Here is a 16154-nt window from a genome sequence, read left to right as displayed (position 1 = left end):
CACATGATCCATTATGATAACTGCCCTATTAAAAAACTCAAAATATAAATCTTTACAGCTTAAATTCATGATTGTTTAGTTCACATTAATCTATAATGAAAACAGTCTTCAAAATTATAACTAATCTCTATTATTTAGTATAGTTTGTTTGAATCTTCCCATCGATGTGTTAGGACTGCAACTGGTCAGTCTCTAATTGGCATATGTGCCTATAAAAGGAACAGATAAAAATAGCCTAAATTCACAAGCATTATACGCAAAGATGGATAGTGGCTAGTAGTGGAATCCAGGACACGCGTTTCGTCCTATTTGGGACTCGTCGGCTGGATGTACCTACATCTTAGAGTTGATGTTCACTCTGGGACTGCAATTCATCAGTCTCTTATTGGCATATGATTAATTGCAGTCCTAAACATCAATGGGAGCATTCAAACAAACAATACCAAGTGAATTTAAACTCCGTCACATTGCACAAGCAAGTGGCTATCGTGACTCAGTAGTTAGGTGGATAACGCGATAGCGTTTGAGGCGAGTGTTACTAGGTTTGAGTCCCAGAGAGCAGTTTAATAACTATCAGTCTTATTAGTAAGTTTTTTTATAACCATTGAATTAAAACTGCTTAAAGGTAATAGACGAACTACGCATAAGAGACAGTAATTAATGACTAGTCAGACTGTAACCTATTCAATTATTCGATGTAACTGTTGACTGATGACAGTCTTAAAACCATATGTTTGTAATGATCCAAAGTTGGTGATCAAAATTTATTCCTCATACAAATAACATGTAAATATATAGTTTGTCAACCACGGTGACCTAATACAATGACTCAAGACCGATATTTTGTAATAAATGAAGATGCTTCGGAAACACTCAGTTATGTGTACCTCCAGTATAACCAGCTTTGCAAATTGAAGACTCTGTTTTAGATGACTGAAGACCAAAAAAAATTAATCAAATATGGTCCTGTATATCAGTCGTAGTAAAATATAAACTATTAATTTGAATAAGCTATTGCCTATCATGACTGAGTATGTAGGTATAACCAGTTGACAAGTTCCGAATAAGATTGAACAAGTATCCTGAATTCTAATGTAAACTGCCATACTACATGCATGTTCGTTTTTATACTTCAAAACAGAAAACCCAAATTCATACCATTAGATGGTCCATGGATCAATTTTACTTAATTAGCTAGCTTTAAGTATATCAATCAATGGCTCATCAATGTCCTAACTTCATATTTTAGAAAACTACCCTGATTTACCATCTGATCTATAGTTAGACCAAAAAATTGAAGCTCCCTATAGAGTTTGCATTTCAAAGATTATTAGCTCAATACCACCCTACCGTTATGTTGTATAATTACATGATATCTACTGTTCTTTAAGTACTGTTAGTTAGTTGATAATCAAGTGGAAAAATGCAAGTTATTTATCTGCTAGGCTTCTCATCATTTGGCAGCCTAAGTGTTTACTATAATTAGGTGATTATATCCTTATTAACCTTTACTACTTCCGTCTCTCATTTATTTCAATGCAATCTGCATCATCCATATGTTTTAATGAATTAATCAGTTAAAATCGTTAATTTATAGACACGTGCAAAACTCAAATAATGTCACTATCCCTTATGAGAAAGGCTTATTAAGGAATTGATCTAATCGTTCATTGATTCTCAGTGTTTTCAATATTCAATAAGTCCATTGTCTTCAGCATTTTCGACCAATTTTACGTTTATTTACTTCATGAATGTGATATATTAGAGTGGGATTTTTCAATCAACATGTCTGATAGTGCTATACTAATAATTCAGTAACACACAACTACTGTAGTGAACAGAATACGACTAGGGACAGTCGAAAGTATTTAAGCACACATTACAGACTATCTCACTGAATTCTGATAAACATACATCAAACAGTTAACTTGCAAAATCTAACCAATTGTCTCAATCTTCACTGTTCCTTCTATAAATATCAGTCCATCTTCTCTAACTTCATTGTTTATGCATTTTCCTAACAATTGCGTTTCATTTCAGTTCTTTCCTTATCGATCTTCTTCCAAAATATATTCTATGTCTGACCATCACCATATACTACTTATGAGGATACAAGTAGACCACACTACACTATGTCTAATAAAATTCTTAGTGCAAACTATCTTCAGTTATGCAGTAAATACAAACTAAATGAACTAAAGAATGGCTAGATGCAAAGGCATCATTCCTACAGTCGAACAAAATATGCAACTCAAAACAACTGTCTGTCAATTAATATCAAAGTCACAATCATCAATATGAACATCAAGACAGTTCTACTGTACTGAGCTGAAACTTCGAGAACTATCAAAACTGTATAGTTATATATAAACAATTGTCTACGTAGGATACTCAATGTCCGTTGGTTGGATACCATAGTCAACAACCTATTGTGGGAGAGAACAACCCACCTGAAGAGGAAATTAAGAAAAGACGCTGGAAATGGATAGGACATACATTGGGGAAATCATCAAACTGTATCACGAGGCAAGTACTAACTAGGAATCGTGAAGGGAAAGGGAGAGGTAGAAGACCAAAGAACACACTGTTTTAAGAATTGGAAGCAGATATGAAAAAGAATGAATAGCAACTGGAAACAACTAGAAACGATTAGCCATGACAGAATTGGATCGAGAATGCTGGTGGGTGGCCTATGCTCCTCCACAACGTGAGGTAACAGGTGTAAGTAAGTAAATAAGTACGTTAATAAATAAATAAATAAGGATGCAACGTTGAATTCAGGCAAACGTCGGTGATACCCTTAGCCAATATATATATAACATATGAAAGTACTTACTTTTAAATTTTCCAATAAATTCAATAAATCCTCTTTTCTAATCCCGCCACTAGATGATGTTGCATATTTTAAATCTTTTAAAGCTATTTGAATTTCATCCATTTGTTGTTTTAGTGTTGTAAATGTTTCATCAATTGATTGTTTATTAATAAGTTTACGTTTAATCACTTTTTCAGCATTCTATTGAAAAAATAGGATGAAATGATCATACATGTAAGTAGATTCTATGAGTAGTATATTCTGAATCTCCTAGGAGATGCCTTCAACTCAATCTATTTCAGTATAAAGTTTTAAGTTATTCCTGTCGAATGATGAACTGATATGATAGATTGATACAAGCTGGTATTCGATCTTTTTTTTAACCTTTACATGTTTGATTGTAACTTGAATGATCACACTACATGTATGTATGTCTACGTCCATTTGTCTACATTATTCCTCATCTGTTTTCATGAATGTGGTCTTAATGTTGAACATATTTCAGTTGTCCTCACTTTGTGTGTGTCTGTTATCTATACTTTAATTATTCTTTCTGTGATTCATACATTATTCACTTTATTTAGAGAACAAGTTAGTCATTATTCACTCATAAGCCTCTTGGCAACTATTCTTATCTGTATCTATTCAATTTCTATATTCACCCGTTTGGTGTACCTGCTCATATCATTGTTTGAAATATTTATGTCTTAAATGCAGCTCGTATTTTACTCTTTGCTTTTACACTGTGTTAACGTGATTGGTCTACAGAAGGTATAAGAAGTCGATCTTCAATGACGTCAAATATGAGCTATCTGTATATGTTATCTATGAATACATCGGTGTAGCTCAAACCATTTTGCCAGATAAAAGAAAAAAAACAACATGAACTTAAGAGCTTGAATTCATTTAGTATTGTTTGTTTGAATCTTCCCATTGATGTTTAGGACTGCAACTGGTCAGTCTCTAATTGACATATGTGCAAGTGGCTATCAGGACTCAGTAGCTGAGTTGATAACGCGATAGTGTTTGAAGCGAAAGTTACTGGATTCGAGTCCCATAGTGAACATTAACTCTGAGATGCAGGTAGATCCAGTTGACGAGTCCCAAATAGGACGAAACGCGTGTCCTAGATTCCACTGCTAGCCATTATCCATCTTTGCCTAAGAGCTTGAGAGCTTGAAATTATGCACTTATATGTAATATTCACTCACTAAATGAATGGAAAAAATGTCGAACATACATGAAATATTGAAGATTAGATATGTTACAAACTCATGGGCACTATCAAGAAACATGAGCACGTTCATTAGTACCGAACCTAGATAAAACCTTCTATTTATTCAGAAGGAACTAAACAAAGGATCAAGCTAACTTTCAGCATGAATACTAAAGAAGAATATAAATCCATAAATCCCAATCTTAATATTTCAATTATTCTGCTGAATTCATTACATTTCTTAAATTACTATGATTTGGTTAACTTTACTCAAACATACTTAATCATTACTGCCGATAACATCAATATCATAATGTAAGAGGTGAACATTTAGCCACGAAAAATTCAATTATTCGTAAAGTTATGCATTTCAAAGCGGTAGTATTCATGACCGTGAATTTATTTTCTGTAGCATGTAATATAACCAGTCAGCCTATCATGTGAAATTTCAATTCATCAATCACCACAATACTCAGTGATAGCAATCTTTATATTCTTACTAGTAGATAAATTCGAGAGGTAATTCCCAGTATTGTAGTGAGATACAGTGAATAGTGGAGTTCAACCACGACCAGAGTGAGATAATTGTAACCACCATTGGCAGTGGATTACGGTTGTGTAATAACGCTTAATGACCAAAATTAAAAGTACAAACAACTGAATGTGAGTTTAGTTGTTTGAAGGTTTAGTTATCATTTTGAGATTTGGATCCCTGAAGCGAGATGGTGGGGAAGATTTGTAGTCCAGGAGGATAATTTTGATAGAGTTTTGTTCTCTGAGCTGGATGGTTTGGTCTTGGAACTTTCATCGTTCTTCTGAACGACATCATCAGCACAAACTTCGGTAGAAGTGAAGTGTTTGAAGCGGTAGAAGATATGCACTTCTGAGAATAAAATGCTTCCTAGTTTTCAGGCGGTAAAAGAAAACTCCATGCGTAACAATATTCATAACAGATCAGAAAAACATCATATTTTAATCTTAGGAACTTTTAAAAGAACAATCATGATGACATGATATCATCAACTTGAAACCAGTACTTACGTTCAGACGATCATTGAAACCTTTTATCTCATTATACAATTCTTCAACACTAAATTTGTTTAAAATTGCCATACCATGATTATCTTGTAAATTAAGTGCACGTTCTAAATCATTTACTTGACCATTGGCAAATGTTAAATGTCCACGACAGTCATTGAACTATTTAAAATTAAAAATAATAATAATCTTATTTCATTGTAAGGCAGAATAATCAACTGAAAAATGTAAAAATGCCCATTATAATCCTCTGAGAAACAATTATACTAGTAAGTCTATTTCACTAATATGTTATTCAATCATCAAAACTACTCCCTAAGGTCTATTAGTCAAAGTTAGGTAAAATAGACCGGATACTATCAGCAACAGACTTCTGTGGGAGAGGATAAACCAGCAGGTTCCAGTTGAAGAGGAAATTAGGAAAAGACGTTGGAAAAGGATACGACATACATTGAGGAAATCACCAATGTGCATTACAAGGCAATCCCTAACTTGCAATGGTGAAGGGAAGCGGAAAAGAGGAAGGCTAAAGAATACATTACACCGGGAAATAGAAGCAGATATGAAAAGGATGAATAACAAATGGAAAACACTGGAAAGGAAGGCCCAGGACAGAGTTGGATGGAGAATGGTGGTGAGCGGCCTATGCTCCTCGACGAGGAGTAACAGGCGTAAGTAAGTAAGTAAGGTAAAATAGATGAAAATTATTTTTAAGATGGTAGAGTAGATTTGTAGCTCAGGAGGATAATTTTGACGGAGTTTTGTTCTCTCAGCTAGATGGTTTGGTTGTGGAGCTTTCATCGTCCTTTTGAACCACATCATCAGCACAAACTTCGGGCAGAAGTGAAGTGTTCGAATTCCTCCATATGTGATTCACAGCTTGTCCTGTACAGAACAAAGCTCTACTAAAGTTGAGTAACCATCAGAACATCGATGAGATATTTATATTATCTTATTAGCTAGTGAGCATATGTTAAGGTTAAGCTAAGAACATATTATTAAAATGTTGAAAGATTTTGATTATCTTTGTTAGGGCTGTTTTACTTTCTCTGTCCTCATTCACTCCCCTTCAACTCTTTTGTATATTGTTTTATACTACTTATTAATATTCAGTAAACAGTTGTAGTCCTAACAACTTATACGCGTATGTTATAACGCAAGGTAATCCTGTTGTATTTTGAAACGATTACATACACTCATAACATTCATTGCATTTATTGTCATAATTACTTTCTCTCAGTCATTGTAGCAGATGTTCCCAACTTTTTGCAATCATTTAATTCCTTTTTTAAACGCGACGGTTTCTATATTGGTTGCTATCAGTTCAGTTTTTGCCTGTTGATAAACTGTTATGAAGTTTAGACACATCTAACAGATATCATTTGCACTATCGTATGTTGTAATTATTCTTTATGTTACTATTTCAGGAAGCCGCTTTTATTTCAGACTTACAGACACGCAGGGTGTCATAGATACCTCACAAGTTGCGGTTTGTAACTGGCTTATGTATATTATTCAATAGAGAAGGACTTTTTTTAGGCAAGTCGCTGTTTTGTGAACTTCGATTTCGCGTGTATCTCAATGGTGCAATTTAGACGCTTCAGTGAATTTAACAATATTTATAGCTTTATCTACCTTCGTGATTTATTTCTCTATGTTAAAGTCACAGTATATTCGGTTTGAAAACTTGATAAATCGTAAAGATCCGCTCAGACCACATAGTCTTAAAAAGAAATGATAAGTATGAAGTATGTGGGTGGCTGGACTTATTGTGAATGGGCCGATTACTTGTCTGGTTTAAACGATCGCATAAACCCATAAATTATGTAAATACTGACTCGGCCTTTAGGATTTACACTTAATTTACTGTTTTAGCCTTTTTTTTACTTTACATAGGTAATTGAGAGAGTGTTAGGAAGTGTGTATTAACAAAGGAATTTAACCACAGAACACTACAAAATTCATCTATGAATGCAGACTGTTTCCCACTCAGTTTATATATATATATATATATATATATATATATATAAATATATATAAATTGATACTATAAGGACTGTACATTAGTTGTGTGCATAACTTTCTATGAATCGGTAAGATGACTTTGAATAAGTGTAGATGAATATAATATAACTAAATGTATCTATACAAAAAGGAAAGCCCAGGACAGAGTGGGTTGGACAATGCTGGTCAGCGGCCTATGCTCCATTAGGGGTAACAGGCGTAAGTAAGTATCTATAGAAAAGAAGTATTTGTTAACCAGTGTTTCATTAGTCACATATTCCCTAAAGTCATAGTCCCAAACTATATGAATATGAACAAAGTTATTTTTATCATTATTTGACTTTTCTAAATATACAGAAAACTCTGCCTGCTCCGGGGCTACTGTCGGTCTCAAGCCCGGGTAAAGCAGGAGGGTTGAGCATGGGGTTAGCGATCCCATCCCGTAGAAAACCAACTCGCTAAAAAAACGCTAACCAGAAAAAGTAAGTACATATACAAAAGCTTTCCAATAATCAATGAACTTTTCTTTCTTTTCATAATATCAAGAAATAATACATTTCATTTACTACCATTACGTAACAGAATCAACTAGTAGCCTGGAATAACAAAGAAGAAATTATATCCCAGTTTTAATCCATCAACTAAATGTAAGATAAAACATTAGTTCAAATATATGTTTTGCATTATATTGTAATGCCTTGCTTCTTCAATCGTTCACCTCGATAACCGTTATAATACAAATCTTAACGTTGCTTGAAATCAGAAGGCAAAGAGAAGCTGCAACTACAGTTTATTATCAAATAACGCAGGCAACAGCAAAGCTACAAGCACATCGAGCGAATTTGAAGCGAAGAGGCAGGTATGTATGAGTAAGTATGTGCGAGCAATTGCATAAGCAAATATATAGTCAAATTGTATAAGGGTGCAGCAAGACGAAGCAAAAGCTAATAATAAGATTTGAGTGCATACATATATGGGGAGGAGGATGAACCATCGAATGATATTTAAGCAGTCAACGTTTTGGCTAGAGTTTGTCATATGCTCTAGTGATGTATAACAGTACAAAGAAATATGCGAATTGTTACTGTAGTGAATAAGAACACGAGTGGGGACAATCGAATCTATTTAAGCACAAACTATAGACTATCTCACTAAATTCTGATAACCATACAGCAAACAGTTAATTTGCAAACTATCAGTCAATTGTCTCGATCTTGACTATTCCTTCTACAAATATTAGTCCATCTTCTCTGATTTAATTATTTATGCATTTTCATACCGATTATGCTTTGTTCCTATTCTTTCCTTATCGATCCTCTACCGAAATACATTCTATGCTTGACCTACACCATATACTACTTATGTAAATATAAGTAACTCATTTATTAATGTATTTATTTGAACACATAAATATTGGTACAAGGGGGCACCAGATATATATGCACCCCACAATTGTGTGAGGGCTATGATACTGCCCAGGTGCCCAGACTGAAGCAGGTGGTTTTCTTAAGGGACCACACCTGGAGTCTTTGACCTAAAGGTCTGATCCACAAGACAGTGGAGCAACGTAAGGAGATGCAGTCCCATGGTAGCCAGTGACCAACAATTGGTTCATACGCCATTTGTTCCCTCAGGATACTGGGGCCCATGTACACCATTGGTTTGGAATCAGGGTCTTCCAACTCCCCTACGTAGACTTTCCGTGTCCACCAACCCGGTTAAAGCACCGGACCTTCACTTTTCGTCCTCTCAACTTCGTAAACAACCGTAATGCCGTGAGAAGGCAATGAGTAGGACTTCCCTGATAGAGGCCGTATACGCGTGGCCGTGTCAGGGTATTTCGAGAGAGCAAGGCAGGCCCTCCCCACTCTCAGCTGTACCATGGCATTTGGGGGCAAATGACCAATATCTATTAAGTCAGTGAATAAAAAGAAGCTTATTTTAAAAAACAAAACAACTTACATCCATATATATTGGCGAATATTCCCATGTATTCATATCCGAATTCAATAAAATATGATTTTGTTTATCTTCTAAATTTTTTATTTGTAAATCAATTTCCGCCAAATTTTTTTCAATTTCATAAATTTTTTCTTTCATATCGATTAAATCTTTAATTTTAATTGATAATAAATTAGTAAATTTTTCAATTAAATTTTCTAAATTATCTAAACGGTCATTTTGTTCTATAGTTATGCATTGAATGTTTGTTAGATCTTGACTTAAATTAGTAGCGTTTTGTAAATGTTCTATAATCTAGATGATGAAAAAACCAAGAAAAAAATAGAGAAAGAAAAGAGAAAAAAGAATGAGATATGAAAATATGTAATCTTTTCAATAAATACACTTACTTACTTACTTACTTACATACGCCTGTTACTCCTCGAGGAGGAGCATAGGTCAAACACCAGCATTCTCTATCTAACCCTGTCCCAAGCAATCCTTTCCAGTTGTTATTCATCCTTTTCATATCTGCTTCCATGTGTTCTTTGGCCTTCCTTTTTTCCGCTTCCCTTACGGATTCCAAGTTAGGGATCGCCTCGTGATGCTGTTTGATGATTTCCTCAATGTATGTCCTATCCACTTCCAACGTCTTTTCCTAATTTCCTCTTCAGCTGGAAGCTGGTTTGTTCTCTCTCACAGAAGGCTGTTGCTGATAGTATCTGGCCAGTGAATGTTGAGTATTTTGTTTAGACAACTGTTTATAAATACTTGTAGCTTCTTGACGATGGATGTAGTAGTTCTCCACGTTTCAGCTCTGTACAGTATAATTGACTATCTTGATGTTCGTATTGAAGATTCTCTCTTTGAAATTAGTTGATAGTTGTTTTGAGTTCCATATGTCGTTCAATTGTAGAAATGTTGTCCTTGCTTTGCCAATCCTCGCCTTTAGGTCTGCATCAGATCCTCCTTGTTCATCGATGATGCTTCTCAGGTACGTGAATGTTTCCACCTCTTCTAGAGTATCTCCATCAAGTGCGATTGGTTCGTTTGATGTTCTCCGTGTTGTATTTGGGAATCTTGCTTTTTCCTTCGCGTATGTTGAAGCCTTTTGAATAAATACACTAGTCGATGTTATTAGTTTATTTTACGTAGTTTAAGATATATTAATCTTGTCCCCTTCAAAATTTTCCTCATATATGACAGTAAGTATATTGATTAATCTGTTTCCATTATTTAAAACAGGTATTTTATTGTGTTTTACTTAAATTCAATTTCTCATTTGTATGATGGCCTACTGTGAGAGAGAACAAATCAGCTCCCAGATGGACAGGAAAGTGGATAGAACATAGATTACGAATATTATCAGACTGCATCACGTAGCAGGCACTGACATAAAATCGTGAACGGAAACGAAAAGGAAAAAGATCGAAGAATAGAATGTTTTGAGAATTGGAAGCAGAAATGATGAAAAGAATGAATAGTAACTGGAAGCAACTTGAAAGGATTGTCGAACACAGAGTTGGATGGAGAATGCTGATGGGTAGCCTATATTGCTCCATGACGTATGGTAAACGGCGTCAGTAAGTGAACAAGTATCCGTACGGTGAACCGATGATTAGTAGCATAATAAAAATAGGAGGTGAACTGACCACAGTCTTTATTTAATTGGTGATTTACTTCTAAAGACGTTCTTTCGTAAGCGCATCATCTCCATAAATGTCGTTCTGTAGTTCATGACTTTTCTAATAAACTCCATCAATTTCTTGGAGTTCTAATGAGAAGCACTGACCAGTGGAGTTCAACCGGGTCTGTTATAAGATAGTAACTCACTGAACACAATGGTGGACTGTTGCTCAATTTCGTGGATTAGTTGAAGTTAGACATTAACACCGTTGGTTGCCATCTCAGTGGTCTCGGAGTTTAGCATCCGCACGCGAAACCGATAGGTTCTGGGTTCGAATCTCGCAGGGTGGAATCGCTGAGGATTCCCACAGTAGGACGAAACGGCTGTCCAGTGCCTTCAGGTTTTCCATGGTGGTCTATTTTCAATTGAATCATGATTTCAACTATAAAATTACTAAAATCTCCACAAAGCCCTCTATTGATTCATCAATTTTCACCAAAAATTTGATATTGACTAGTATATTTGTTAAGCGGACTATTCATCTTATTTTAGTATCCTTAGAATTATAAAAATTCAGTAACTACTAAGTAGTCAGTTGCTATAAATGTCCGAATACTACAGGAAATAAGTCATGGTCTAAAAATTTGAGTAGTGACGTCTATCACTACGACATAGAGTGATATCGGTTCCAATCTGTTATAAACGTAAGGATGCCGTCGCCAATTGTTATAAACGTAGAGGATGCTTGTTATAACTTGGGGGTTTCTGTTATAACAGTCCTTTCACTTTTTACACGTATGTGGGACGTTAATTTACCTTAGACGAATATCTACACTAGATTCCCACCCAGTGTCTATTCTACAGGACTTCAACAGAGCTCAGATCAAGAACACGAGATTAGCCTGACTATAACGTCAATATATTTCCACACCAAAATCCGACACAAAGAACAGTCAATCAATAAGTGTCCATCAACAAGGAACAGTTAATACATAATAAGGATAGGGGAATATATATAATACATATAACACCTGTCATCCTATCTAATGTCTGACTCATCAAGACAACCAATCATTGTCATTCTCGCCCACACATCACAATCCTATGGAGCTTATAAGCTATCTCAATGCTAAGTAATAAGATCTAAACACTGTACTCTTCGCCTACCCTTTTTGAAATGAGAGAAAAAATATATTGGAATTCATGCTTTTAGTATCGAATGGGTTAAAAAAATAGTTGTAGGAACTCGGCTGGTAAAAGGCTTTCTCCGCTGAAGGTGAATGTCAGATACTGGCTGTCCGAAAAACACATAGAATATTATTTTGGAATAGCAACAATTTCAAGCAATGTTAAACAGAAACGTTTTGCAATGTTACACAGCTGGTGGTGGGGATTCTTTGCTGCAACAAAATTAATGGTAATAAATATGGCTATTATTATTATTATTGTGAGTAGTAGTAGTAGTAGTAGTAGTAGTAGTAGCCTTAGTAGTAGTAGTATTGGTATAGGTTGATGATGTCCAGTAGTGGAATCCAGGATGCGCGTTTTGCCCCATTTGGGACTCGTCAGATGGATCTACCTGCATCTCACAATTGATGTTCACTCCGGGACTCAAACCTAGTACAGTTCGCTTCAAACGCCATCGTGTTATCCACTCAGCTACTGAGTCCCGATAGCCACTTGTTTGTGCAATCGGGGGAAGTTTTAATTCACTCTGCATTGTTCGTATGTATCTTCCGATTGATGTTTAGGACTGCAATTTCTCATTCTCTTATTGGCATATATGCGTCTTGTAAAGATTGCCCTGATATTGTCTTAAGTACATCCAACTGAAGAGTCTCAAATGGGATGAAATGCGCGTCCTGACTTCCACTGCTAGCCACCATCCATCCTTACTTCTTACGCTTGTAACTTAAGGCAATATCGAGACAATCCTCATAGGATACATATACACCAATAAGAGAATGATCAACTGTAATCCTAAACATTAATCAAAAGATACAAACAAACAATAGAAAATGAATGTTTTATCATTATTGCCTTTAGTATTACTACTATTTATACTACTGATGTGTGGACGAGAATGATAATGATTGGTTGTTTTGCTGAGTCAGACATGTGGATAGTGCGACAGGTGTTATAGGTGTTATATATCCCCTTATCCTTATTATTATAATCGATTGACTGTTCTTGTTGCTGAATTGTGTCGGACTTTGTTTGGTGTGGAAATCTATTGACGTTCTAGTCAGGTTAATCTTGTGTTCTTGATCTGAGTTATGTTGAAGTCCTGTAGAATAGACACTGGGTGGGAATCTAGTGTAGATATTCGTCTAAGACAAAATAACGTCTTACATACATGTAAAAAGTGAAAAGACTTTTATACCAAGTATCCTACCTTTATAACAACTACTAAAAACACATCTTATTAATACTTTCTATTAGATATATTACTTACTTGTGGTTGTTGATTTAATAACTCTTGTAATTGTTCAATAATCATTGAGAACTCATTTGAAGTACATCGTATTTGTAAATTTTTCAGTTTAGAATTCGTTTTATTTTCAATTAAATTTTTTACTTTATCTATCCAATATTCAATTTTATTTAAATGATTATTCATTTCATTTTCAAATTTTAATTTATCCGCCATTCGTTTTGCTTCAAGTTTTTCTAAATTAGTTTGTTTTTTTTTGAAAATCTAATTAAAAAAGAAAAAGAAAGTAAATCATATCAGGTTGATAATTGAAGCAAGACCACTATGGAAAACCTGGAAGCAATGGATGGCCGTTTTGTTCTATTGTGGGACTCCTCAGCAGTGCACATCTACGATCCCGCCTCGCAGGATTTGAATCTAGGTTCTATCGGTCTCGCGCGCGAACACTTAAACTGTAGACCACTGAGCTGGCATCCAACGGTGTTAATATCTAACTTCAACTAATCCACGAATTTGAGCGACACATACATCATTGCGTTCAGACCCTCTTGAACTCCACTGGTCGGTGCTTCTTACTAGAACTTCAGGAAATATCTCCAGGTTTTCCATGGTGGTCTAGCTTTGATTGACTCATGATTTTAACTATAAAATTACTAAAATCTCCACAAACCCCCTTCTGATAATATAGGTCCCTATGCATTTGAAAGATTTACAGACGGATCCCTTACAAATTGAAGCGTATCAGGAATGATAATTACTAATATGTGTGGGAAGAAAGTCTGTGTTCAAAATTCCGAGTTATCTATTTTCTCAATAGTGTCAAGATATCCTCAACATCTTTGGACCGCTGATGATTCAGTAATGAAAATGAATGAGGAAACTTAAAATATGATTCATTAGATTTATATTCGTTGGTTAAATGGTCTTTTGCTTTCTATATGATATGTAGGTCACCGGTGTGAGGCATTTGTCCGCCTCAGGCAATGGATGAGGGTTGTGCAATATAGTATATGATATTTAGGTTTGGTAATTGATCAGTTGTTTCGTATTGGGTAAGCACTGTTTATACATCTATCCAGTTCTCTCTAGTTTTTAATGATTCTCTAGCTGGCTTCATTTAGTGATGCAGTACCAAGCATTATTAAATAATAACATACATTGATATACTTCTGAAAGAACAGAGAAATCATACAAACATTACCAAACTATCGAAGTGTGTTACAAGAAAACTTAGTATATACAACCGGATCACATACTACCAGTAATTAGTATACAATCAATTCACAAATTATTTGTTGTGTGTTTTGAACTCAAATTAACCCATGAGATGGAGATTATCTACTGTCTACTTTTAGTCCTTAGTTAATCTTACCATTCATTTAGTAGAAAATGGTGGAACTTTACAACCTACTGACAGTCAATTCGGACTAAAATCTATCTAACAAGTGAAATTAGGTTTACAGTAAAAATTTATAAGATGTAAACAGTGATCTTATCTTCGTTAGGCCATTACTGAAAACATGGGAGAAGTTGGAGGTCATTTCATCCTTGCATGGAACTTCTCGTCAGTGCACATCCACGACTTTGCACATGGAAATCGAGCTCAGTCTCACCTGTAAATACTTGACTTCCATATCACTGGCCCGGGATCCGATGATGCACATGCCTAACTTCATAATGTTGCACAACCTTCATCTATTATTTGCAGTGGATGAAAGTATGACGCCTGACACAGATGGAACTACACCTATCACTGGTGTAAGACATTTGTCCACCCCAGGCAATGGATGAGGGTTTTGCAATATTGTGAATTGATTGAACTTAGGCATGTGCATCATTAGATCTTGGCCTAGTGGTCTAGAAATCAAGTATTCGCAGATGAGAAGTTCCATACAACGAGGAAATGACCTTCCAGTTCTTCCACATTTTCAATGATAGCCTAACTTCGATTAGTTAGTAAATTAAATTGTGGAAGTTCTACAATCTCCATAAATTCTCTATACTGATAGTAATAATCGTAAAGAAATATATATATTGTAATCTCAACTTATTTACTCACATCGGATTCTACTTTCTCAATCCTTTTTCGAAACATTTCCAATCTATGATGATCAGCTGATTCACCAAGATAATGAGCGGCTTCATTAGCTTCTTCTAATAACAAAAATATTTCATCTCGTCGACTTAACCAATCATTTTCAGAAAATGTAGAATCTTCAAATTGTGACAGTAAATTCTGATAAAAAGAAACATATATGGAAAGGAAATTCATAGATATTTAGCTCAGGTATTGATCTCATCATCTGATAAGTCTTGTTTTGACTTAACTCTTATCAATTGCCATTTGAAATATCATTTATTTCCATTGATTGAAGTATGGAGAAATGGGTCTATAATATTAGTCAGAACAAAAACATGCTTGATATCAGTTCATAGTCTTTTATGGGTAAACCCTTTTGGTTTTGATGGAGTTTTGTTCTCTGAGCTGGATGGTATGGTCGTCATCGTCCTTCTGAACGACATCATCAGCACAAACTCCACCTGAGCTACAAATCTTCTCTACCATCTCAAAACCCGTTCGGTAGTAAAATAATTTTCTACTATAACAGTTGAGAATATTCTACACTTCGTAGATAAACACAAGGCATTAACTAATAATAAACACCATAAATGAACTTCCTTCTTATATGATTAACTACAAACAAAGACTGAATAAGGTAGTTTATTTGAATGAACTAACTGCTTGTATATAGGTAGATGTTTTTATCAACTTTTGTCATGTCTGTTAGTTGCTACGTGTTAAAGGGGAAATAATTTGTAAGCATCTATGATAGATTTATTACATTATACAACAAATGGTGGACAAAATATTGATCAATGTTGTATACTCTATTTCGTAATATTAGTAAAATATCCCCCTAACTATAAAAAAAGGGTGAGAAATAATCAACAATCAAAATACTCGTTAGAATCAAATATTTGGTATTGCGTGATCTGATATTTGACTCCAGTAATATTGTATGTTGATCACTATCGAAATATACATATCGTCAATCTTCGTATATAATCGTCGACTTAA

The 16154-nt window shown here is 34.9% G+C and overlaps 1 protein-coding gene across 1 annotated transcript in view; it reads right to left on the bottom strand.

Moving 5' to 3' along the window:
- Positions 1-16154, bottom strand: part of Smp_163740 (spectrin-like nuclear envelope protein) — a gene marked incomplete at both ends in the record, with an annotated part of 103058 nt that overhangs the window by 21482 nt on the left and 65422 nt on the right. Inside the window, 3 exons of the mRNA XM_018790327.1 lie at positions 2837-3016; positions 13097-13311; positions 15131-15311. Coding sequence (XP_018655682.1) covers positions 2837-3016; positions 13097-13311; positions 15131-15311 — 576 coding nt within the window. The remainder of the gene's footprint in view (positions 1-2836; positions 3017-13096; positions 13312-15130; positions 15312-16154) is intronic.

Source organism: Schistosoma mansoni, chromosome W (assembly GCF_000237925.1).
Source record: "Schistosoma mansoni strain Puerto Rico chromosome W, complete genome".
Taxonomy (NCBI): domain Eukaryota; kingdom Metazoa; phylum Platyhelminthes; class Trematoda; order Strigeidida; family Schistosomatidae; genus Schistosoma; species Schistosoma mansoni.
Note: the sequence above shows the minus strand (reverse complement) of the source record. Positions and strands in the feature narration are given on the sequence as shown.